This window comes from Thunnus thynnus, chromosome 8 (genome assembly GCF_963924715.1).
Source record: "Thunnus thynnus chromosome 8, fThuThy2.1, whole genome shotgun sequence".
Lineage (NCBI taxonomy): Eukaryota > Metazoa > Chordata > Actinopteri > Scombriformes > Scombridae > Thunnus > Thunnus thynnus.
The window spans coordinates 20498617-20525715 of NC_089524.1; the positions used below are offsets into that span (position 1 = coordinate 20498617).

At 39.7% G+C, this 27099-nt stretch overlaps 2 protein-coding genes across 5 annotated transcripts; one reads left to right on the plus strand and one right to left on the minus strand.

Annotated features, from left to right (window-relative positions):
* The first annotated feature begins 742 nt into the window (after positions 1–742).
* Positions 743–2487, plus strand: LOC137187838 (small ribosomal subunit protein eS27-like). The gene is made up of 4 exons (XM_067597055.1): positions 743–895; positions 1349–1457; positions 1580–1690; positions 1931–2487. Exons 1-4 carry the CDS (start codon positions 890–892, stop codon positions 1957–1959), a joined length of 255 nt encoding a protein of 84 aa, XP_067453156.1. The 5' UTR covers positions 743–889; the 3' UTR covers positions 1960–2487.
* tpm4a (tropomyosin 4a) lies at positions 2324–26429 on the minus strand. 4 transcript variants are annotated; one of them, XM_067597052.1, is made up of 9 exons: positions 26081–26429; positions 23276–23401; positions 7700–7833; positions 7418–7535; positions 7168–7238; positions 6990–7065; positions 5729–5791; positions 5432–5501; positions 2324–3684 (listed from the first exon to the last, which is right to left on the minus strand). In XM_067597052.1, the coding sequence occupies exons 1-9, from the start codon at positions 26192–26194 to the stop codon at positions 3602–3604; spliced, it is 855 nt and encodes a 284-aa protein (XP_067453153.1). In that variant the 5' UTR covers positions 26195–26429; the 3' UTR covers positions 2324–3601. The 4 variants fall into 4 exon arrangements, with proteins under 4 accessions (XP_067453153.1, XP_067453155.1, XP_067453152.1 ...); XM_067597051.1 differs by lacking the exon at positions 2324–3684 and adding an exon at positions 4389–4623 and having other exon boundaries at positions 26081–26428; XM_067597054.1 differs by lacking the exons at positions 23276–23401; positions 26081–26429 and adding an exon at positions 16110–16262.
* Between the last annotated feature and the right edge of the window lie 670 nt (positions 26430–27099).

Sequence of the window (27099 nt, forward strand, 5' to 3'; positions counted from 1 at the left end):
GTTGAGGACATCTCGACTGATGATACAAGACACCACTATTTTACAAAACATGTTCCGGTAATACATACAGTACAAAGCATACACAGAAACATGTGGAAAAAGAAGAGAAACACAAACAAAATGAAACAAAACAAAATGAAAATCCCACATGAGCTGCTACATATCTACAGATGATCTGGATAAAGGGTTTTTGTTGTCTTCTCCCAAGCTTTCTCCAAGTAACTGCTAATTTATATGTTTCATATATGAACAGCCAACTCAGTCTTTGTGCATCATCAATATTTACAAAATCAATATCTATTTTTATCTTACTAAACAAAGCATGTACAGATCCCAGTAAAAAGGACAGTATAAAACAACATGGAACTCGTTTTCTATAGATCTTTGCTTTTTAGACAAATTATATACAACATAATCATTGTACATTAAAAAAGCCTCACCAAACCCAGAGCTGCAGAATAATGTGCACACATCTTTAGATCAGGAACCAATAATTTGTTCATATATAACAGAAAGAAATAGTTTTATGTCCGGAGCACATACTGACTGACCACACAGACTATAGTCGAAACTTGCTCATTTCTATACATAATTTTTTTACTTTTGCTTTGTACTGTTTATACACGTAATTATTAAAGTAACGTAGTTATGAAGTCAACGTTCAACCGTTCAGTATCATCGGTTGTGCCTCCCCCAAAGGCCGCAGACCCCGCCCGCTCAAGCTGTCCCGGTACTGAAGTGTAAACGCTCATCAGACTGCAGGTGATTCTCTTGAGAAGCGCTTCAGCGTTGACGTCGCAGTTTCTTCTGACTTACCCACTTACTTACTTAACTTACTTGTTACGCTGTTTTTTGCCTTGGACGGAAAAACTTGAATGATTTGAGCAAAATGTCGGTAAGCGAAATCTTTTTATTCATCTTTTCTGGTGCAACAGTTTAAAAATGTTAGAAATTGTTAAAACAGATATTGAGTCTGCTCTTATGAATTGAGTCTTTCTGTTATGAATTGAAAAACATGATATGAAAACATAATGAGAAGGGGTTATTAATCATCTGATAAATGGGAATATAACGTGAATTTACCTTAATATCCTAGTATATTATTTTCTGTTTTTCTACAGTATGCTTATATGCAGTTGTTATGAATGATGGCTGGACTTGCCTGGACATGTCTGTGCTCTAACTAGCAGTTCATCCGTCAGACTGTAGGGGGTGTTAGCCTATAACCAAAACATTTAACAAGTCATAATGGTTTTGTTGTTTTAAATGACTAAGTGAATGAAATACAATATAAACAAATGTTAAGTATTATGATATATGTTGAACAAATGTGTGCTCTTCATTTCAGTTGGCTAAGGACCTGATGCACCCCTGCTTTGCTGATGAGAAAGGAAGACACAAGAAGAAGAGGCTGGTGCAGAGCCCCAACTCCTACTTCATGGATGTTAAATGCATGGGTAGGTAGTGTGGACCCCTACTGCACCACACATCTCCTTTACATCACTGATTTTGCATAATTTCTCTTGCATTAAATATGTTTTAGAAGTGGTATATTCTCATTCATCTTTTAATTCTCCAGGCTGCTACAGGATCACCACCATCTTCAGCCATGCCCAGACAGTGGTACCTTGTACTGGCTGCTCTTTAGTCCTCTGCCAGCCACAAGGGGGGAAATGCAGACTAACTGCAGGTGAGAAATGTCACAAACTGGTATCTTAAATATGGCTTATTGTTTATTCTCCCAGCTATATAAATAAATGGATGATGGACATGATCCAAGTTTTTCTTTTTACTACAAGTGTTGCTGGAGTTTTGACCCTACATGATCAGATGCCATTTTGCCCAAAAGGCAGAAGGTTTCAGTTCTAAGTCCTGCTCAGGGGTTTTGCCTGCAAAGTGATGCTGAAATGTTTGATTTTTGTCCATCTAGGATGTGCCTTCAGAAAGAAATATTCCTGAGCAGAAATGTGCAAAAACACCCATGACCGGCAGCAGCATGGATCTTGGATAAATGAGTGTGAGCCTCACTGTCCTTGATGTTGATTGTACCCTCCAAAGCATAGTCTTAGAAAAGAAATCACCTATACGTACATCTGGATAATGTGGAGTGAAATTATGCAATGTCACTCCTCCATTGAGGTTAAATAGGGCAGAGCAGGAATGAAGCTATGTGAAGTAAAAGATAAATGAAAATCATACACCTGCATCTTAAGTCCACTATGCTTAAAATGAATTGTACGTGTATCAAATTGATATGAGGAGACATTTGATGTAGAGTAGTTCTGACAGTTGCAGAGTGCACAAAAACTCAAAACAGTCACAATTTCTGTAAAACATTTATTAGGTTGACATAGAGGGGGGTGGGGGTTGGTGAATGAAATATTTCAGAATGGTCTCAATCAAATGTGAGGCGCTTTATCATGGCCCTGGCATGAGATGAAACCATGACGACCATCACAAACAAAAATAAAACATTTTAAGAATTTATTGTCTGTGTTATGAGTGTTCTTTGGTCTTGAGAGTTCCCCTGGCATAAAGAAGTGGTGTAAATGAAACAAAAAAAGAAAAAAAAAAAAAAAAATCAAAAGCAATACAACTTTCCACATACCTAACATTATTCTACTATATACAATAAGTATCCATGGTTGATAAAACTTGACAGAGCTTCCAGTGGTTTGGGGTTTAGCTCGCTCATGCAATACCATATATTGTAAATCTAGTAAATATTGGCTACATTATGGCGTATTGTTGGCAATGATGCTGATGGTGTAAATAGACAGGTCAGACTAAAAGAAAGGTAGAGCAGTTAAGATATGCACAGTGCTCAGATTCTACAGATTCCCGCACCAGGAAGGGAGCAGAAAAAACATGACATTGCACTGTATTTTTCTGTGCGCCTTCCACATGTAGGTGGGTGTTCATGATCATCAGGGATTTGCAGAGGAGGTGTTACTTCCTAATTAAATGTAAAAAAGCCTAGAGTGACTTGCGTAGTTATCACTGAAACCTTTCCATAAGGTCACCTGTCCATTTGACCATCACGCTGTTTAAACACAAACGTGGATTTAAGAGGATACTGCTGAGACAGGAACAGAAAACTCACTGTTCACTAACTTCATTTACCCACTGGGTGGCACTTCAGAGCCATGCTTATGTAGACTGCAGTTAAACCCAATGCCATCTGTAGCCTATGCATTAAAATAATTGGACAGGCTTAATGTATGTGCACATAAAATGTCAAATTGAGCCAGTTTAAGTGGTTGAGTGACCGGATCTGAGGTTTCTTTGGGCATATTAACTGCCAGTTGTTTCTATTTAAAGTGGTCAAAATCATTCCAGGAGAGAATTTCTGCAATCACAGCTGGAGATACAAAAGAAGCGACGGGGAGTCTCCCATCATACACAAAAAAAAAGAAAAAAAAAAAAAAAGAAAAAACAAAGTTGTGCCTTAGAAAAAAAAAAAACATCAAGGGACAAGCATTAAGTTAATCCCCCTTTACGCAGGGAACAGAGATTTTACAGCTCGAAATGTGGAATGGAGTCGAACATTAATGGAATGTTACATGACGATCTCATCCTCTCCAACTTCCTCTCTGTGTGTTTATAAGCTGTTCAACTCCTGCAGGGTCTGGTCCAGGACTTGATGCATGCCCAGATTCTCCTCTTTGGCATGTGATAGTTTCTCTGGAAAAAAGGAAGAAGAAAAATGACACGGTCAACCCTCGACCATCTGCAGACAATACAGCTAACACAACTGTCATGTCATGCTATTTCATTCTCATTTATAGATCTGTCAAACAGCATCCCTTCCAAAACTGCACAGCAAACTCCTGTACTGGACAGATGTTTTGCATGACTGTTTTGATTAAGTTGTGCCACATGCAAAAAAAATTCAACCACACTGCAGTGTATTTCATGCATAAACTGCTGACTTTTGTTCTCTGCCAGGAGACTGTTAGTAGAATATAGTATAGACTTCTATTTGGAGAACTTTGTTTTTTTTGTTGTATTAGATGACAAAAAAAAGTGTTGATATCAGAATGTACTTAATGAATAGTATCAGAAACCACCACAAGAAAAAAAAGTTAGACTTAAAACCAAAAGAGGGTTTTAAACGGGTCAAATGGGAGAGCAAACAGGATTAATTCACAACAAAACTAAGTAACAAGAAAATCTCACCTTGTATAATATGTCTTGCTGATAATTAGACGGACTACGCACAGTAACAACCAATTGCATAAGAACAAACTATTGGTTGCCTGGTAACGGTGCAAGGCACTGTACACAATATAGTCGAGGTTGTGCATCAAATGTTTTGCTGTTCTATTTCACACCGAGGTATATACTAGTATGAATATCCAAGAACAGAGAGACAGAAGCTGCTTAAGTAGGAAAGAAAAATATTTTTAATTATTTTTTTTACACAGTAAGATGGACAGAAGGCACATGTGATCCACAGAGAGAATGTGAGCAGTCTGAGCAAGATAAAGATGCACAGAAGTGAGAGGCAGAGAGAAAGAGCAGAAAAATGCCAGAGCATCTACAGAGATGTCATGTCATTGAGGGCATGGTCCAGCTCCTCACTAATGGCCTTGTACTTCAGCTTCTGAGCATACAATTCATCTGGAGGTCAGAGGGTCGACAGGAAGTACAGGCAGGTGTCAGGGACAGCGGCGACACAAGCAAGCCATAAAAGCAGGACGAAAACGAGAGACAAATGGAGGCAAAGAGCAGAGGGAGGAAGGAGAAGACAAAAAAAGAAGAAAATAGGTCAGCCTTTTTTAAAAAGATGCAGAAATGCTTGGAAGAAAGAATGATGCGTATCTAATTATGCTCGCAACTCTTTTTGCTGGGTGAGCTCTGAGTGTTTAAGCCTGTTCTGAATGTCTCGTAAAACCGCTCCAATAACTCTATAAACGCAGATGCCTGTGGTTCAGCAACTAAATAATGCTGACCTAAAAACATCAGAGCACATTCTGTCCTCTTTGCAGCTGACATGGAATAGTTGTCCTTCAGAAACAAGGGTCTTTTATTAGCTTGTCTTAGGTAAGGAGTTTCCATACATTTGGCAGGAAACCCTTTCCCTTTTCCACAGAAAATATTTCCAGTTTTGCTGAAATAGGACACTCCTTCTGGGATCTATGTCAAACTGAACTATGTAATTGTGCATGTGTGCATTGAGATGTTGGCTCGATTGGGATTAGAGTAAGCCCCTGACCTACAGAGAAGTACACTTAACTATTGGCTTGTGGTTCATCAACAAACTGGTCTCCTAATTACTGAAACTAAAGACATACTTAGATCCAGATGACTGTTTTTTTTTTTCATTTAAAGTTACAGACTATGTGTCTAAAATCCAGTCATGCTGCTGACTGATTCAATATTTGTCTTGTCGTTGTGTTTAAGAATGTGAGCGGCACTGATCTCATACCTTCCAGGTCATCAATGGACTTTTCCAGTTTGGCCACTGTCCTTTCTGCAAACTCTGCACGGGTTTCAGCCTGACAGAAATAAAGTATGTCAAAAAAGGTAAGAAACAAGTGATAACGTAATGAATTTAACATGTAACATGTGGCTTTCAAAAGTTTCTCTGTATCATTTAAGTGCCCTCATTTATGTGACGTTGCTGATTTGTTTAAGTCTGAAAAACATACAGTATGTTTAAATATATCAAAGTTATCAGAGAGAAAAAGCTTTTTATCTGTAAAATCTGAAATCATCATCTTACCTCCTTCAGTTTGTCAGTCAGGACTTTGATCTCCTCCTCATACTTGTCTTCTTTTTCTGAGTACTGCAGACAGACAGAGAAATTACATTACATAATCAGTTTCAGGAATACAAATACGAGCTCAAACAAGCTGCGTTCAGCTCCTAAGTGCAACGCATGAACACACATCAGCTTAATATCCAATGATTTTAATTGCTCCAACAGCTCTGTCACCACTCCACTCTTCAGGAGTAATGTTTAAGAAGGGAGGCAGTGGCAAAAAGGAAAAAAAAAAAAAAAAAAAAAAGAGGCCAGGTGTTGGCGTGGCCCGGGAACAGGATGTGCTGCGATGCCAACTATGGCAGGCCTGACTGAACAAAGCAAAAGCATGTATTGCTATAGGAGAGCAGTCATGTGGTAAGCCTGGCATGCTGTCATACTGCCTGTCTGTGCCTGGGGATGAACGTAGCCAACAGCAAGAATGTGCTGCAGGTCTCTACTAGCTGCTGTTGTGCAGTCATTAACCTACATGGATTAAAAAAAACAACAACAAAAAAAAAAAAACATCGTCTGTGGCTAATTTGTCATGTGGTGGATTTCATATTTGTCTAACTGTGTTTGGAGATGATGTCAGGTTTTTTGTTTGTTGTCACAACTACGTATCGAAGGAGTTTAGGTCTTGAACTCTTGACAGGTTTTCATCTAAACAACCTGAGGGTAAATTTAATGGCTGGGTTGTAAGTAGGGTCTAATGATACACAATTATGATGGAGGTACTGTGATAGAATACTCTGGTGATGTGGTATCCCTCCCCAACAACAGCTCACTTAAATTACTGTCCACTGAGCCATTAGAGCAGCCCAAATAACAGGATACAAAGAAGAGGAGACCAGGTCTGGCCCCTGGTACGTACTGTGGTATATATTTAAATGTGTGTTTGTGAAAGAGAACGGAAAGCGACTTCATAAACAGTCAGACAGAATCGTCATACTATTAGCCAATATGATTAGAAAATTACATTTTACCACTGATGCTTCTTGATTAGATTTATTTGCCTTTGGCAGGAAAATATGTTGTCACAGTCCATGAATGCATCCTAGCAAGTGGTCTTTCCACATTATTTGTGATTGGTTTAAAACATTTAGCTTACGTAACTTTTATTTTGAACATCACTGGATAAAAACAGCTATATTTTGTGAGTGAAAAGCTAAAAAAAAACATGAAACATGACATGTATTTGGGCTGTGGGTCTAGTGCCATGCATTTGCCACTTGACTCTCACCTTCTCAGACTGGGCTTCTAAGGACTTCAGGTTGTTGGTCACATTTTTCAGCTCCTCCTCCAGGTCACTGGCTTTACTGTGGAGAGACATTCAGACATATGCTTAGGTTTGACGCGAGGGCGACAGGCGAGGGCCCGCGTGTGCATGTGTGGTCATGTTTATGCTTTTGTGCATTTACCATTCTGAGAGCTCGGCCCTCTCCTCAGCTCTCTCCAGCTCTCCCTCCAGGATCACCAGCTTGCGAGCCACCTGGAAGAGGAAACGCAGGGAATTTTTAGGGGGGGAATTTTTGGACTTTAATTCAATTCAACACAAATCAGAGAGACAGAGTAGATCAGGTTAAAGACTAAAAATTCCTGAGTGGTGAAGTGTGTCCCAATTAAAGAATATCAGTCCACTTCACTAGCTCCAGTTGTCCAAAGTCTCACCTCCTCGTATTTACGGTCGGCCTCCTCTGCGATGTGTTTGGCCTCCTTCAGCTGCATCTCCTGAATCTCCATCTTCTCCTCGTCCTTCATCGCTCGGTTCTCTATCACCTTCATCCCTCTGATTGATTACATACAAATAAGCTTTCAAATGATTTTGCAATGAATTACGTAAAGGTCTCGCGCACAGGAAATCATAAGTATAATTTCACATGTATTAAATTCCCGTGCTGCTATCTAAAAGAATATGAATGTCAATACTTGTTAAATGTGAAACAAACTAACCGCTCGCTCTCATCTGCTGCCTTCTCGGCCTCCTCCAGTTTCTGCAGTGCTGTGGCCAGCCTCTCCTGGGCTCGGTCCAACTCCTCCTCCACCAGCTGGATCCTACGGTTCAGAGCTGCTACATCACCCTCCGCCTGAGAGGAGAAATAAGGTGGGGGAGAGAGAAGTTTAGTCATTCATTCATTCAACTTTAAATCATCCAAGCTGGTCTCCCCTTCCCCCTGTTCCTCTTAGTAAAACAGGAAGAGAGGGAAAAGGCACAAAAAGGGCAGCGGAGGGACGGAAAAAAATCCACGGCTTGAACAGAAATAGGGACGGTCAGACAGAAAAAGAACAGTGACCCGAAGCTTTATTTTAAATGTCTGCCCAGCACAATCTTAACTTCAACTTAAGAGAGTAAAAATCAACACTGTGCAAAACATTAAAATACATGTCATATACACACACACACGTATGTATACACACACACACACACACATATATATATATATAGTTATTTTGTATGGTTTGTTGAGCTTTTCTTAAATGCAATGAGAGGAAAAATTAGACAAGAATCAAAGTTTATCAAAGAATCACGTCTGACCCGTCCTGAATGCACAGTCTCCATTTCCAGGACCACCACTACTATCAAGAGGTTCAACATCAGTTTCCAGTTTCCAGCATTTTTAAAACCGAACCACTACTGTTTTTTTTTTAAAAAAAGTCCAAATTCTCTGGTTCAAGCTTCTCAAATGTGAATATGTGGTTTCTTTAGTCCTTGATAATAATAAACTAAACATCTTTGTGTTGTGGACTGTTAGTTGGGACAAAACAAGACATTCATTTATTTGAAGAAATCATCTTGGGCTTTGGGAAACAGTGATCAACATTTTTCACCATTTTCTGACATTTCATGGACCAAACTACTAATCAATTAATTGAGACAATAATCAACAAATGAATCGATAATGAAAATAATCATTAGTTGCAGCTCTATTAAACTTTTCTCCTTACAGATTGTATTACTTTTCACCTTTGATTTTTTTCCACGTTGTTTTGTGTTTATACAGGAGAGAAGTCTTATTTCTGTATATTGCAAACAAGTTAAGGTAATATAGTAATATTGGTGTTTTTCAATGTTTCACTTGCTGGATACAGGAGGATACATGTTGGGGTGAGAGGCAACTACACAAACATTCAGAGCGACGCCTCCTCTTAACATCTTGATATATACCTTTTAGTACAGTCACCTGGTGCCGTCACTACAGGGAGATATGCCTAATCACTCAGTACTGTCTTTGTTCTGTACAGTTCATGCTAATTCTTAGCCACAGTGAGACTGAATCCACATTAAGTTGTCTCACTGAAAGTGAACTAAAACACATTCAGTTCCATCTGCACCCTGAGATACTGTAATCTTATTCTTTTGTGCTCTCTGGGGCTGCTCATGTTTCACAAATCAATAAGTGAGCTTAGCTGATGAATAGTAAGTGAAACGGAGACAGCTGGAGGTCCTCGGAGGATCATCTACAGAAGCAGAGCCTACCTGTAATATATCCGCACAACTACTCACTGCTGAGTGCGGCTGGAAAATGTAATCCTTCTTAATATCTGAAGATCGCAGGACTTTAGATTTGAATGAAACGTTTATGAAAAGTCAATTTCCGGTGACTGTGAATGCACAACTGAGCCGAGCAGGGAGGACAAATGGGCTTCTTCTCATCTGTCCTTGGTAAACAAAGGCAGAGAGAGGAAAAAGAAAGCTAACAGACAAGTATACAGGCATTTCCTCCCTGTTGGCCTGGGAGTTTGTCCAGCCGCCACCTAGTGAGCCTCATTCAAACCAGAAACCAGCACAAGCCTCCATGATTTGACTCTGTCTCAATACAAAAGTGAACACAAAAGAGACTATGCGGTGTTAAAATGTAAGCGTACAATCAGACAGCTTAATATAACTGCACTTTTGAACTGTTCATTGAAAACTCAAATTTACCCCCAAAAACAGAGCAGCTGAGAATTTCCTAGACAAACAAGACATTATTCTGTGCACAGTTGCAGGGCAGCAGTTAGTAGGTCAGTGACTCATTAGCTAGTCATTCAGTTCAGAAGTCAGTTTGCCAGTCAGAGCAGTAGCTAAAATGTCTGTCATTCAGTTTACAGGTAGGCGAGTCATTCTGCTACGCATTTGGCAAGATACAGCTGCTAAGAGAGAGAAAAGAGGAAGGAGTGGCAGTGAGGACGAAAGGTAACGCAGCAGAGAGAAGGGAGCTCAGTGGAAAACGGTTATTAAGTCTGTTTGTGTTGAGAATAAATAGACTCCCATTCCATTCTGTCATAGACTCAATATGTCAGGAAATGAAAGCATGGTTTCCTGCCTGTTGGCAGAAGACACAAGCCTCATTTTTAATTTTTAAGATTTTCTCCATGTCATCTTAAACTGCTGCTGACTTGGTCGGAGCCAGTCAGTCTCTCTTCTCTTTTCTCTCTCTCTCTCCCTTGTTTCTTTTTCATCCTCTCCCAGGTCCTGCCCTACTGCACCCATTGCTGCCAGGGGAGGCCGTTGATATGAGACAGGAAACGTCTGTCGAACTAGCGTTGACGTGTGTTTTAACAGCCGGCACTTGATCGAGGAAAACCTAACCCATCACGGAATGAATGAAAAGTCATAAATCGGCCCAACATCTTGAAATCACATCAGCAGCGTCCTTAACGCAGGTCTACAGCTGTCAACACTGCATCTGGCTGCTGAGAAATGTTGAACAGAATTAAAGTGGAGCCTGAAATAACAGATATTTTTACTTCCTGCATCCTGAGTGAAGCAATGTGCTGTGGAGAATGCCGTCTGTGCACAAACAAAACATGCTATTCATGAGCTTTAGGTCAGCTACACTGGTACATCAGACGCTGTAATGCACTTCCAGACACATACACACACACACACACTCAAACAAACAGACTGCAAGCATGCAAACAGACACTTTCATTCTGTCTCAAACACACACACACATACTTAATTACCAGCTACCAACTGGCTAGTTTCCTGCCTAGTTAAATGTTTGTTGTCAAGCAACACACAAACACAAAAACCAAAGTCTTAGCTAGTACTGTTGTGGTGGTGGTGTGTCTACACTCAAAATCAAATGTGTGAGACCTGGTGTCTATCTGTCGTTAGATTTCTTCAACCAGAGATGGGGGAATCCCCTTGTAGACAGTGACGGCCTTGTGTCAAGTTAAAAAAAAAAAAACTACACTCATTTATTCACTGAGCCATGTCCACAGAAGAGCTGAGCTTTTCCTGTAAATCCTTAAGTTACTGTTGAATAAACTAGAAAATCATTTAACAAATGTTGGTTCAGCTACAAACCAGGATACCAAAACAAGCTGCACAGAAATCATAAAGGTGTCTGCACAAGAACTACTAAGTGGAATGACAAACCTTCACTACAAGAATAGATACGTTTTGTGATAAGTTTTCAAATGAGGATCTTGACGAAAAAAAAAAAAAAAAAAAAGTGACAGGAAGTGAGCTGCCCTACATCCTTATATTTCCGCTCGTTCTTTCATTCAAAGCTGGTATTCTCCGTCTCTATGTGAACGTACCCCTTCCTCAGCACCCACTTTGCATTCTCCGGCTGCCAGGGAAGCACGCCGCCTTATATGGTAAAACAAACTATGGAGAATGTTTGTGGCTAAGTATCAGGAAGATTGTGGCGCGCGCGCACACACACACACACACACACACACACATACAGTTTGCACAGCCATCCTTGTTAGGACATTGCATTGACTTCCATTCATTGTGGACAGCCTAACCCAAACCCTAACCTCAATTCACACCTTACCCCTCACCTTAACCAGGACCCCAGAAATGATGTTTTGCCTCATTAGGACCCATGAGGACTAATGGTCCCGACAAGATCAGTGTTTATACCAGAAAAAGTCCCTATGAACAAAAATACACACATATATACTGTATATATGTAAACGATACTGCATGACATATAGCTACTCTGCTATCAACATAGCTTAATATATAACAGTGCTTTCTAAGGTTAGTGCCTTTAAGGTATTTAATGTCCATTTGTCTCACTTAGTAAACAGTCTGCAGCCTGACTTGAAGATACAGCACAGTTCTGCTGGGACTGACTTAAAAAAATACCTAAGTGTATTACATGTATTAGAGACAGGATCAAGGACAAGTGAAAGAGTGATCTAATTACTAAGTGATTCCAGGGCAGTGGGCTAATGAGCTGCACATTGCAGTCGGGGTCCAGGGGAACTTATTCCTGACACTGCTGCTCGCTACTCTCAATGCGAATATGCATGTGTGCGAGGGTGTAATCTTTTCTCATAAAGATCTGGCATGCAAAGATGGCAGCATACAGGATAAGTCAGCCTGTCACGGAGGTATGATATGTAAAAGAAGGTTGTTAAACTTCCAGGCAGGCGTCACAATGAGCTCTCTTTAGTAATTTGTCATGCTTTTTTCTACAGTTTGCTTTCTAGATTTCACACATATCTACAGATGGTTTGTTTCCCAAACTATACCTACTAACTGTTCAACCTGAAACTTTTCTGGAAACTTCACAGGATTCAGACAGATGTCCTATTTTGTTTTCAGTTTCTGATGGAATTTACATAAACCTTCCTGACATTTTTGGAAAACAGCAAAGGTCTTACACTGTGTGGTCTCTCAACAAATAGAGGGAAGGTGATTTAACTACCCGCAGGTCAAGTAAACATCCTAGCGATAAAAATGTTTATGTGCTTCTTTTAGGGGAAACATGCATCAATAAAGAAGAAGCAGACTGACTTGGATTTTTAAACCCTAACACTCATAGATGTTATATAAGTGCAACATAAAACATATAAGGGCAACATAAAACTATAATTTCCACTCTCTAAATGCGACTTCATGACTTAATGCTAGCACTGACTGTACAAATATATTCTACTCCTTGCTTGAACTAAATCCCACAACCTTGGCCTGAATAATTAGCAAAGCCACAAGCCACTAACATGGGAGTGTTCCCCAGGACGCCAGTAGTGACTGCCGATATGCATCAACATGTGTTATATTTGGAAAGCTGAGCTATTCCCAGGGAGAAAGTCCAAAGAAAATAGTTAAACCAGGAAGCAATTCTTTCCACAGAATCTGCTGAAGACTGCTAGAGACCCAGCAGAAAAAGCAGCAAACAGATGACACCTCTAGTTCATTTTGACAAACTGATGAGCTGACGTTAGTTGTGATTTAGCATTTGTGAAAGAGTTGTATAAAAAAGGCGTTTGTGGCTCTGGAGGGAGCGACACAAAATCAGATAAATCACCATAAGTGACATCACTTGAGGTAGTGTCGGTTGGGACTGAAGACTACAAGTTTGAAACTAATCATCATGAGTGTGACAATGTTATAGGAGTGCAGTGCTCAATCGGTGGAGCACTCTCATAAGATTAGCTAATACTAAAACTACTTTAAATGAACTGATGTGGATGTTTAAAATGTTTTAGGTGAAGCTGTACACCAGTGACTGTAAACTATAATAGTAAATAATGTAGAAACTCTCAGTCCAGCGCACACAGTAATCTTCCTGTTGATCAGGACTGGAGCGTGGGGACAGGAAGTGTTGGGAGTAGAAGCACAGGAAGTTCTGGAGCAGAGTCGGCAGATGACATCCTGGGAGGGGCGGCGGGCGGGGCGGTGGCGGTTAGTGGGGGGTTGGGTGGGTTTGCTTTCCAATGGTCATACCTCACTGGAGGTTTGAGTCCCACTTCCCCTTTTAATGTGGTTTTAGATATAGATCAGTAGACCACATACTTTATCCCTGCATGCAATGTGGTAAAATGATCACCATGACTACTGTTATGTTTTGTCAAGACAGCAAGACTGTACTAAACATGTTCAGCTTTCAAAAAAAGGAAACACATGCTTTCAATTTTGTGTATTTTATGGATTTTATTACCGTTATTGATCACTGGTGACTGTTTTTATTTCAATAAATAGTCATCACAGAACCACAAGTGGTTGCCTCCATATTATAACCAGCAGCCAATCAGATTCATCTGTGCTGCTCTCACAGACCTCTCAGGGACATAAATGAAGTGCAAATGATTCAGACCTCAATGGACCCTTCAAACGCCAACGAGCATAACTACCGTGAAAACTGAACAGCTCATTAAGAATGATAGCTGTACATAAAACACATCTAAGCAGGTTAAATAAGCGTGTCAAGACTGTGTCATGTCTCTGTAATGTAACAAAGCCTTAAAGCATTATTAAGCGCTTGAGTAACGTCTCCGGAGGCGTCAAAACCACACTAGGCATAACATGAAGCAATTACTTTTCATTTTTAACTTAAGATGTGGCCGAACTGTTTTTTCTTTTGCCTCCACATTTTCAAACGATGATTCATTACCTTAACACACTCAGCACGGGTCCTGTTTTGATCTCCCCGTGCTCCGATGAAAGAGTTTTTGTGCCAAGGAATAACTCCAGGTTGCCCCAATTATTCACATATGGGACCACACCACTCCGCCACACAAACGCACTGCTCTATTTGACTTTGAAAGCACATGGATTAAGATGTGTGACAGCTGAAACTGCTTGTATTCATTAAGGGTGACAGGGGTGAAATGGAAGAAAATGTAACATAGCCACTCTGAAGTTTGTTATGCAGTATGTCTAAAATACAAAAGGTGCAGTCTGAAAGAGCCAAATTTGGCAGCCAAACTCTGAAGGTGCATGATATCCTTTAAAAAGTAATATAATTTTGGTTTATACTCTTATCTTGTCTTATAAAACTCCATATCAAAATAATTTTTGACAACAAAGTCTCTGTATGTGTCACAACTCGTGGCTCTTGTACAGTTAGTGCTCTCACGCCCACCCCTTACATTTCATACATGTGACATAGTGGCCTAATTTAACATCAGAAATTAATAAGAGGTGTGCCTCTTATCCCAAAAGAGGAAAAGATATGAACAATATGCTCAGCCAGAGCACTTTCTCAACAACCGTGCAGCTATTTTTGAAATCTTGCACCACTTCATTCCTCTATTATCTCTACCTGCTTCAACGCTCTTGAACTTAACTGAACTTCACTGAAAAGAAAACAAAAAAAAGACAGGCATTTGAAGTTTATTAGAGGAGAGAAGAATCACACCATCCCTCTACTTAATAATGAAGTCACAGTGGTCAACTGATGATTCAAACACTGCAATTCTGTTAAAATGGTTACTAATGTCACTAATGTCAGTATACAAGTTCATATCAGCATGATTACCCTCAAAAACAGCAAACGCCCAATTGTCAAATCAAAAAGGTGCTCTGTTATCTAATAGGCAGCCTGTAACAAAGGGGTAAGTCCTACAGCAGGCCTGCTCCTTTCATCATCTCAGCTCCCATATCTTTACAGCCACACCTTCCCCTCCCACTCTCCTTGAATCTCCCTGCTTGTCCTGTCATTAACCAGCTCCTATGCAAAGGATATGGCACCGTACACCATAAAAAGCAGCATGTGAAACAAGTCAAGACTGTTACCCAACTGTGGTGCTAAGCACTTTTCTGCACTATTCTACCTTTTCTGTGCGCAGCTATAAAACCTTGATGTGGCTTGATGTGAGTCAAGAGGCAGGCAGGTGACAGAGCTGGTTGAAGAGCGGATGAGTCACTTGCGACACATGCGTGCGTCTGGTTTTCGAAACCACACACATTTGTGGAACTTCAACAATGACTTGCGCTAATTACAGACTAGGGTGTGCAACCGCTGCCGATACTGTATGTTGAAAGGTAAACACATGAAAGTGTTGAAAATGATTTTTCAATGTATTCCTTTTGAACCCTCAGTAACAGAGAGGACACACTTTTAGCTTATATACTTTATTTTCCTGCCATCTGTGGAGGCATCTGCTCACATTCACCCTGCTGAAGTGCCACTGAGCAAGCCACTAGGAGCGTGAAAAATGAATTTCCACTTGAGGTTCACAACATTATCCCATTAATTTTAATGTAGGCAGTTCTCAAAGCTGATTAACACCTAATTAAATGAAGTACTGGCCATGATTTGTAGTAATAGAAAGCAATTTGGGGGGTCTAATTGATTTAAAAAAAAACAGATTCAATGCTGTCTACGTGGTCCACATTATTCACAGTAGTTTTACAGAGGCCTGGAAGTCAGACATCACTGAGCATGCGCAGCACAGACTTGCAGGAATCCAAACTTTTTTTCATTACAGACCAACGCCTTGCATTGTGGCACAATCACGCCCGCGAATGAATCAATGGCAAGAACTAATTACTTTCCAGAGCCAGAGAGGTGAATAAGAAGCAGTTAATTGTTTGACACATGATATCTGAGCGCAGCGGTAAGAGAGGAGGATTGTGAAAGAGAGAAAAGACCCTCAAAAAAAAAAAAAGAGGATTTGATTGTCTCACTTTCTCTCGGAGCTCCCGTTCACTGTCCAGCTCTCTCTGTAGGACCTGAGCCCGGTCCTCTGCGTCGTCGGCCTGCTGCTGCAAACACTGAATCTTCCTCTTCACAGCATCCAGAGAGTTCATACCTGCCATTGTTGACTGTTATGTTACTTAATTTAAGACTACAAGTAGAAAAAACACAGTTAAGACTATTTCTGGGTTGTGCAAAAAAAAAAACGCAGGATACTACCCCTCCTGCTTATTTGGTCTGTTTAGGATAATGTTAAAACGCGAAAAACGACTTAAATCGTTGATTTGAATGAGGAAAAAAAACGGATGTCCGTCACGAGCCAAAGTCTTAAGGAATGTAAAGGAGACGTTCAAGTGCAACAAAAGTTATATAACCAGGAAGTAAGAGTGTCCAGGTGTTCTCCAAATGTTTCCTCTGGTCGGTAGGAATGAAAAGTTCATGAGCAGTACTGAAAGTTGTCCTCAGGAATGTGGCAGTTTGTGTCCGGACACTTGGAGTTAGAGGAGGAGGATTGAAAAAAGCTGCGCGGTGAGAAGAGCCGAGAGCGCCAGACTGTGGAGGCCGGAGGAGGAGAGAGATGATTGGGACGATGAGGTCAGAGAGGGCGGGGCGTTTGTGCGTGTTCGTGTGTGTGTGTGTGTGTGTTCGTGTAAAAAAAAAAAAAAAAAAAAAAAAAAAAGCTGATCCCTGTGACTGATGTGATCATTGCTTGGAGACTTTCAAGAGGAAAAGAAAAGCGTCAGGATGGCTTTTCAGTTGGTGTCCATAAGTTTAGACGCCACACAAACTTCAACCTTGATTTGAGCTCAGTTTAAACTTTAAAGATCCTCTCCAGACATGTTTTAAGATGTATAAAAAAAACTCTACTTTGAATAATTATTTGTGTCTGATGTGTTTTTTCCCATAAAAAGTTAAATTATCTCATTAAAATCCTTAAAACTACATCTACTCCTCATTAAAAATCCCAGGATCTATGAATATGCAAATATTTTTCATTTCAAAAGTTTAAAGGGATAGTTCAACCCAAAATCAAAAATACATATTTTTCCTCTTACCTGTAATGCTATTTATCCATCTAGATCATTCAGGTGTGAGTTGCCGAGTTTTGGAGATATAACGGCGGTAGAGATGTCTGCCTTTTCTCGAATATAATGGAAGTGGATGGCACTTGGCTTGTGGTGCTGAAAGCGCCGAAAAAATTACATTTGGAAAAACTCAACAGCAACGTGTCTTTTTCAGAAATCATGACCCCGTTACTCAAGATAATCCACAGACCTTGTTGAGGGCAGTTTCATGTAGGAACTATTTTCTTTCTACTGAACTACACCCACCAACCGTCTCACCGCGCAGAAAGAAGCATGCATCTAGTCATTTTTGACGGGTGTAGCTCGGAAACAAATCACAAATCAGGCTCGTAGGCCCACCTCTTCACTTTTTCTTTTTCAATAAGCACAGAGAAACTTTCCACTTTCAGCAGGTGAATGTGAAAACAGCTTTCTAGTGTCAAACTCTGCACATACATCATTCTACATCCAACTGAAGTAACACGAAGAAAAACATTTTTAAGTCTCCACCCAGCATGACAACTTAATATGCTAACTTTATAACTTAATATATGTGCCTGCTTTTTCCAACATGTCATAAAGAATGTATCAGTGGTTCCAAACCTGGAGGTCTGGACCCCCCCTAGGGGGACGCAAGATAAATCTGAGGGGTCATGTTTTGCTATAAGACAACATTTTTATCAAATCCTTTCTTTTTTTCTTTTTTAAAATGCTAAAGATTTTAACCTCTTCATGACTCTAAACTGTAAAATAATCGCAGAATGAAACATCACTTTTTGTATAAGCTGCTCAAAGCTCATAGAGGTGACAACTAGTGACGAGGGGTCGGGCTCAGGCATTGCTTGGCTATAAAGGGTCATAAGCCAAAAAGTTTGGAAACCACTGATATGCTAATATAATAAATCATATAGAGCTTGACCGATTTATCAGTCAGTATTAGCTTCTTACAGACACATCAGAATCAATATATACGTCGGCCAATAAGCAACAAGAAATGCAAAAGTTCAATGTAGTTTGTCCATCCGAGTTTGTTTTTTAAGCTGTCAAATGTCCCACAAGCCTTTAATAACCAAAGTTAAGAGATCCTTATCAAATAAATGTTTGTTCATGTTGTGTGTGTCTGTTTAATAAAAGAAGCTCAGCCAGCATATTGCCGATGACATTGGTATTGGCTTTAACAGTATCAGTAAAGCCATATTATCATATGATGATGTGATGTATCATATCATACAATGATTACATTCAGAGAAATATTACAACTCAAGTTTATGGTTGCACAGTTGCTTTAGTCTGCTAGTTCACACACACTTTAAACTATCATGTTCTGTTCAAAACTTTGTGTTCTTGACTATAATTTAAGATAAAACTGAGTGGTTTTGTAGAAAAGGCAGAGCTGAAGAGGATGCCAGTTCCACAAACTGCACAGTGTGACAGTGTTTATTAAATCCTTGCCTGCATTGTCTAATCTAAATAGTTTGGAGAAAAAGTAATGCTTTTAAAACAACATTTTCACAGTCGGTGTAATTTGGCTTATGTTGATATTTCAAAGGTTGTAAGAATGTGAATTTTAGTGAAACCTGTTTTCTCGGTCACTGTTTGTAAGCAGTGGTACGTCAGTGGTATTTCTGGTGTTTTGGATTTGACCAGTGACTGAATGAAACATTATACCTTTGCCTGCAGCGAACCAACCACATAGTTAGTTACACTTAGTTACAGCCAAACTTATCTTCATGATTTACATAATGTATATCATCCTGCTATTGACAGACCACTTACCTTTAAGGAAATCAGTTTTATGGTGAACATTTATATGTGAAATATTCTTCATGAATTTTTCTATTTTTGAGGAACTCTGTGTTTGTCGTGGGGCGGGAAAGAATCAAACACACGTCATTTATCACCTGCCTACCAATAGATGATATTCGCTGTGTGGGCGTAAATCAAATTTATACTCCATCTTTCATGTTTCGCTCATAGCCCTGCCTGTGTTTACTCTCTCAGTTTCCCATTCACATGATCGGCCTTTGAGCAAACAATGTTGGCAGATCTCAGCTCAGCTCAGTCCGGCTCAGGTTCAACACAAATTCAGTCCTGCTGTCGAGTGTGAAGAAGAAAATCTCTCAACAATCAGTCTTGTTGATTGGGTCTCTCTGTCTGATTTGCCCCTTGCACCGGAAAAGCTGGAAGCATTGATTTTATTAGAGACAGGAGTGTTGGGCTTTCTGTTTGCCTTAGCTGCATTCCTGACATACCAGAGCCCCCGCCTGCTCTCTGTTTTCTCTGCCCGGCCAGCCATCACACCACAGTTTCCCCTAAAAAAGTAATTGTTGCCTCTGAGAGCAGTGTTGTCAATATCTGCACTAAGTCTTACATGGTGCTACACTCTTCAACTCTCACCTTTCCTCTTCTGCAGCCTGTGTGCAAATATTATATGATAGTATAAAACTCTCAAAGACAGACTCTTTGTCTGATTACTGGCAGTGAACTGTGATGACCTAAATATCTGCAGTACTAGTCAATCATGCTAGGACAACTCTCCATGGAATCACAACTGCTTGCTTGTTGGGGTCTTTGGCTCACTGTTCTGTTTTCCCAGCCCCCTCCAGGTTTCCAATCTGGTCGTGCTCGCTGTGTGAATTCAGATGTGTAATGACTTGACTGCTGCCTCTAATAAGTGACATGTGGAAAGGGAATTCATAGAAGTGGAGTAGAGTAGCTTTAGTGAGCGGAGATTTTGGAGTCACTGTCACAGTAAATACATTACAGTAAACATCCTTCTTTCCAGTGGTGGAGGTTACTAAATACATTTACTCAAGTACTGTACTTAACAATTTTGAGGTACTTGTACTTTACTTGAGAATTTCCATTTGATGCTACTTTATATTTCCACTCCACTACATTTCAGAGGGAAATATTGTACTTTCTACTCCACTACATTTATTTGACAGCTTTAGTTACTTTTCAGTTGAAGATTTGACACGATGGATAATATAACAAGCTTTTAAAATACAACATATTGTTCAAGATGAAACCAGTGGTTTCCAACATTTTTGGCTTTTGACGTCTTACATAAAGCAGTGTGTAGTCAGGGTCACATTTCAGATGTCTGAGTTGTTAACAGCTCCACCAAATAATGATTTTTCGCTCTAAACTTCTCACATGGTTTCATTTCAATAAATGTTCAAATGATCCAATATTTCACCAAAAATCAAAGATTAGAGAAAACATCCAAAAACTGAAAACAGATTTGTGTATCAGAACTTTGTTTTTTTTTCTTTCCTCTCCCATTAATCATCTCACAAACCCTCAGATTTATCTGGTGACCATTTAGAGGGGCCCAACCCCTAGGTTGGGAACCACTGGAGTAAACTAGCTCCACCTCCAGCAGCTACAACAGCAACATGCTGCTCTAACACTGATGCTTCAGTATTAATAATCTAATGATGTCATATATAATAACATATCAGTCAGAGGGACCAAACCACTACTTTTACTGCAATACCTTAAATACTTTTTCATGCAGGACTTTTTTTTTTTACATTGCTGTATTGGTACTTTTACTTCAGTACAGGATCTGAATACTTCTTCTACCACTGCTTTTTTTAAAATAAAATTTGAGATGCTTCATTTCTCTTTCCACATACTATAGTACATCCAGCTAAACCTACTCAGACTTAAACCACAACTTCAACAAGCACTTTTTCCAGGGGCCACTTGACCCACTTTACATGTGTTGCTTCTCAGAACTATTCTCAGAGTTTATTTAATCACTGTGTGAGGATAATCCAGCATGCCTCAGCCTCAGTCTCAGTGTCTGTATGTCAGACACTTCCCTTTTCTTTGTGTGTAGTACAACACTGCATTTCCCTGGGATATCCTCCACAAGACTCAAACAATACCACATCTTGGTGGCAGCTGGGAGATTTTTTTTTTCCATGAAACTTTTCTCTGCACAGTTTGTTTGGTAATCTTATTGGAATGACTTACTGGATTCTTATGTGTTGTTAGTGAAGTGGGATTTCACTGATAAACTGGTATGAAGAGTAATTTATCCTTATCTTAGATATGATTGATTCACTAATAAGGACTTCTATCTCTGTGCTCTCTCTCTCTCTCTCTCTCTCTCTCTCACTCACTCACACACACACACGCACACACACATACACACACACACACACACACACACACACACACACACACACACACACACACACATTCATAAGTAATCACACACACTTCTGCACACATGCACTCAAATACTGGAGGAACCACCACTGACAGATATACAGCAGTGTGGTTTGCGGTGTTGTCAACTATCTAAAATATGATTACTGATTATGATTGCTGTGTATACAAAAATGTCTCACATACATGAGAATGAGTTTGGGTTTGGCTTAGAGGACAAAGACGCTCTATTATAAGATGATTGCATAATTGATTCATAGGCTCTCTATATAAGATGGAAAGTGTGTCACATACAGCGGTCAGTGGTCCCAGTCTTCTCTGTCTGACGTACCCACACAGCCCCAACAGACGAGCTAAAGTACCCAAACATCACCAAAATATGTTCTTATGAATGCATTATAAACTGGATTGTATTGAATACTATTAATTAGATAAAATGGATGTTGTTACAATTCTTCATACATTGAATTGTCAGTGTTTAGGTTGCTTTGGTCAGGTTTGTACTATTACTACTTGGAGAGGCTGGAGCTAGCAACCATTTATCCATTAATTTTGGCTATTTCAACTGTTTATTCATTATTTTTATCTACATATTTCAACTGTTTATGTTACTTTTAGCTACTTCAACTGCATTAACAGTTACGTTTAGCTAACTATAGCCTACATTATATTTAGCTAACTATTTTGACTCTTTATTCATTACTTTTAATCTATTTCAACTGTAACTTTTAGCTAACAATTTCAACCGCATTACTTGTAACTAATTATACATTATATTTAGCAAAATTTTTCAACTGTTTATCCATTATTTTTTGTTGTTAACTGTTTCAATTGTCCATTACCTTAACTACCTATTTCAGTCATTTATCTATCACTTTTAGCAAACTGTTTAAACTTCCTGCTCCCTTCTAATCTCTTGCTAACTATTTTTTACACTGTCAATTGCAACATGTGGTGACAAGTGACTCAGGTTGATGGGAAACTTGCTTATTACTGTACATTTCCTAATCTTATGCTGTTTATTTTCCTCCATCACACAAATATGGGGATACAATATTTTTAATCAAATCAAAATGTGTATTTTTTTAGTTTATTTAGTTGAATTTAGTCGAGTTAGTTAGATGAACTTTCAACGTACGCCCTGCCAACTGCAGAAATACTCCCTTGGGTACAAGCACGGTTGGGAATCACTGGCATAGGCCGACAGTATGACAGTGAAACTATCCATTTGCATTTTTGTCATCCTAAAATTGCTTACACAAGAAAATTATATGACAGTCAGTATATTCTATGTTTATATAAGGTTTACATTCCCTCAGAGCTGACTTGCATTCAAGTCAGAACTGAACAGTAAAACCCTGTAAGACAGGGCAGAAAGAATGAAGACAGAGCAGTTTCTCGAAGAATTATTGTAGTAAACAGGCATGATGATGGTAGTGTTTGTCTGTTAACCTGTGCTGATCTGGTTTGCAGGACCTAAGTGAGTGCGTGTGTTGGGGGTTACAGTTTATCCATGTGCTCATCTTTCAGGAGTGGCTGCACAGGAATGTGATGGTCTCTTAAGTGCTCCAAACTGTTCACAGTGGATCAAAGTAAACCCACAGCTGGTGCTGGCTTAAAAACAGTCCAGCTGTGGAATAATTGGCTCTAGTTTTCAACAGTGCCATGGTCATGTGAGTGTGTGTTGATCGATGTGTCAGGATTGGAATAAGCAAGTAATCAACTTTTAGGAAGCAGAAATCTCTTCTCATAAGAGTCCAATATTCAAAAACAGAGTTGCTCAGTTATTGCTGTATATGAATGGTGGTTTCATTTCATATCTTCAGTCAAGTGAATTGAAACTCAATTTATCACGACCCCCTGACTGTGTGTGTGTTTCTAATATGTGTGTGTGACTCTCCACTCACATCTGCAGATTTCTTCTCAGACAGTTCCAGTTTCTCCTGAGCGTCTTTCAGGCCCTCAGAGAATTTATCCAGTTCGTCCTCCGTCTGCTTCATCTTTTTCTGGAGGTCTAACAGCTCGTCCTCCAGCTACAAAAGAAAACACTGTTAGTCCAATGCGCTACACGCTCTCTGGTCAGTGTCTTTTAACCCAAATTCTTCTTTTTATTCTTTTCTTTTTTGTGGTTTTCCCCCAATTTTCAGTTGTGCCTGTGCACTTTGATTCTTGTTACTGCTTTTCTCCACTGGACAAGAAATCTATTCCACTCCACTACGACCATTTTGTTTGTTGAAAACACTTCATATGATTAGATTAACTTCACTCAAATAAATAAAGGGTAAATATACTGAACTCTGGATTTGTTTACCCTTAAAAGTTTCAATATTTAATCTGTTAAACCTTGTTTTTGTTGAATGTGGCTTTACTACTAATCCACAGCTGTATGTGTGCTAAATAACCAACATTTTTTATTCTTTAAATGTTTTTCTTTTCTTCTTGCCTTACTAAAACTGAATATGTAGAAAGTATTGAAGTAGTAACCCTTCGTTTGGTCACAAACTAAGCTCAAGGTGACTTATTATTACACCAAATATTTCATGTTTTATATGTTATGTGGGCATTACATTCACAAATATATGTTGCTTTCATTCGCCAAAAAGTCATTCACAAAGAAATGAACAGTATCTTATCCTATGGTGACCTTATTTTTGGGGTCACTTACACCTCAGACAGGTCTAACTTCCTGTTAGAGATCTTACAAACAAACTGTATAAAACTCCAGTGACAGAAATACAAATTATTTGGGATTTGGGAGGTGTAGTGCTACATAAGAAGTACTGTCAACACCAATCATAGATATAAATCATATGAACATCGATTGTATTTAAACATATTTTACAGCTGAAACCCCAAACCAAGGTAATGTGTCATTTTACACATTTGAAACATGTCATCAGTTTGGAATAAAAAAATAATTCTCATAAAATTAGGACAAGTCATGAAGTGTCAAGGTAATACAACAATGCCAAATATTATCTTTTGAGTTGTTAAGTGGGCCCACAGTCTCCAGGATCCCAAACAGAACATTACAGGAGAAGAAGCCGGTGATATGAACGAAATGATGGATCGAATCCATTTGAATTTCTTTGTTTTTCATGTGTTTGCCGTGTGCAATTAAATAATGATTCAGTCTGCAGGGACATTGTTGAAGACAAGGTGTTTAAATTCAAACTGGTGATAAAGCAGTGGCAGCTGATTTGTAAGTCTAATTACGTTTATGATGTTTGGGAACATTTGAATGATAATGGTTTAGTCTGGTATCGGTTTCTCATGACATGAACCCTGGTATGCAGAGCCTAATCCTCTCTCTCTCTCTCTCTCTCTCTCTCTCACACACACACACACACACACACACACACACACACACACACACACACACACACACACACTTCGGGTTAAGTGTTCCCCTTAATCAGTGTTCCCTTCTGAGCCCATGAAGTATGTCTGATAATCCAGCTGAATTCCACACTGTCATCCTCTCCTGTTTCTAAAAATACAGCTGTTATCAGTGAGAACACACAGATGCCCAATGTGTGTGTGTGTTTGATATCCCAATTTGTGTGTCTACATGTAACCATTTGCATTCTTGTCACGAGTGTGCGTGCGTGTTGTCTCCTCTGTGTTGGATACACCTGTCAAATGGGTTTTATGCCAGATGTTCCATTAATGTTCTTTAGACTGGAGGAAGGGATGTAAACAATTTTTTTTCTCCCCTAATACCAAAGCCTGATCCTGGGTGGTCTGATCAACTGAACAGGTCAACACCACCTTCAGGGGGTGTGTGATGATTTCTCTTAAAGCTCTCATTGAGCCTCACTGTCAACAGCATTAATACTGACCCACTGTTCTTACACTCAGCTCCTGTTCTTGTAGTGTGGTGACTCAGATACTCCTCTACACTATTTTGGTGTCAGGTGGCTTGTTCCCATGGAAAAGTCTAGTTTAGTTTGGTGTTGCAATTAACCATAGTGTATAGAAGTTGGTGTGTTACATAAAGGATGCTTGGATTTTCCCAATTTTTGCAATAGGATGGGGATTTCTTTATTTGCTCTCTAGATCTGAAATTGAAATAGCGTTTCATACTGTTCATTTTCAAACCAAAGAGCAACTTCTCCTAGTTTTGAGAGTTTACCCCGAGAGTGTTGCCTGTCCTTGTAAGGAGCGGTGGCTGTTTCTGTTTCACATACTGTCACGAACTTTGTTGATTCAAAGTCATGCCAAGATAAAAACAAAACCCCCTTGGAATATTTCTTAACCACGATACAGCAAAGTAAACCAGTAAATTAGCAGTGAGGAATGTTGTATAAATAAATGTGAAAAGTGTTTGCAGATGGTTTTTCTTGAAGGTATGTCTGGTATGGTATCAATGTTGTGATTAGCTTAAGAAGTGGATAAAGAGAAAAGCCTTTAAGAAAAACCAAGAGCTTGTCTTACACTAAGTCTGGATATTTCTTCTACAAGAAAAAATATTTATTTTATAATTACATTTCTAAAAATTTAGTCCTGCAAGTGCAACTGATCAATGAGCGAAGAGGTACCGAATTGTTCCTTTGCTGTTTGTTTTTTTTAATCTATAATTTCTAAGTAGCACTTAGAAACACTTTTAAGTTATATCTTATTTTGGACATGTACTGTACTGTCACTGACATCACTTCTAATCCATCCATCCTTTCCTGTTTTCTCTTTTTCTTCTCCTCTTGTTTTCCCACCTGCTTGCATTTGTCCTCTGCCGCCTTCTTGTCTGTCTCAGCCTGCTCTGCCCGGTCGATGGCGTTCTCCTTGTCCAGTTTCAGCATCTGCATCTTCTTCTTGATGGCCTCCATGGTGGCGGATCAGTTGGATTTCCCTCTCTGAGATGATAAAACGCAGCTTCAAAAGCCGAAGTCTCCTGTTGTGTTGAGATGTAGGAGATTCTGTCCTGCGTGCAGCAGTGGAGGGAGGCTGAGTCCAACAAAGCTGCAGAGAAATGGAGAAAGAGAGAGAGGGAGAGAAAAGGGGAGAAAGAGGGAAGGAGACAGAAAGAGCTGTGAACAGAGATGGAGAGTTGAGCCCTATATGGGTAGCGATTTAAAGTGAAACAGAACCTGCCTCCAGTCCCTGATCACCTCCTCCTCCTCCCATGTTCTCACCCTCCCTCCCTCTTTCTCTCCATCCTCTCCCTCAGTCCCTCCATCCATCCCTCCACTCACCACTCTGTGTCCACTCCATCCTGACTCCCTGACTATCACTCGCACACACACACACACACACACTCCACCCTATCAAACCACTCATCCAAGGTCTTTCTAAGGAATGATCTGGCTGCTCTGCTCCACTCACTCACTGCTCAACCGTGGCTGATCTCCTTATTTGGGTTGCTGAAGATCAGACAGAAGAGAGAGAGTAAAGCACAGGTCCTGTTTCCACATTTAACCTCCTATCAATGGATAAGTGTCCCGCTGGCATGCAACACTTCAAACTGGAGGCCTTTGAGAGTGTTTATATTAGAGGATGAGAGAGTGAAATGCAAAGTAGAGGGAGGGGGAATTCAAGAGTTGTAATGTCAAAATATTAGGGCATTAAAGCTTGAAGGTGTTGCCCTGTCACATGACCACTGTTGTGTCAAGGAGACTTAAATAAACCAAACAGATGCCATGATGTCGTCTGAAGCAAAAACATAAAACAATCTGTCATGGAAAACAGATGCAGACAGAGATAATTAGGGATTAAATTAACCGAGTAGTATTTT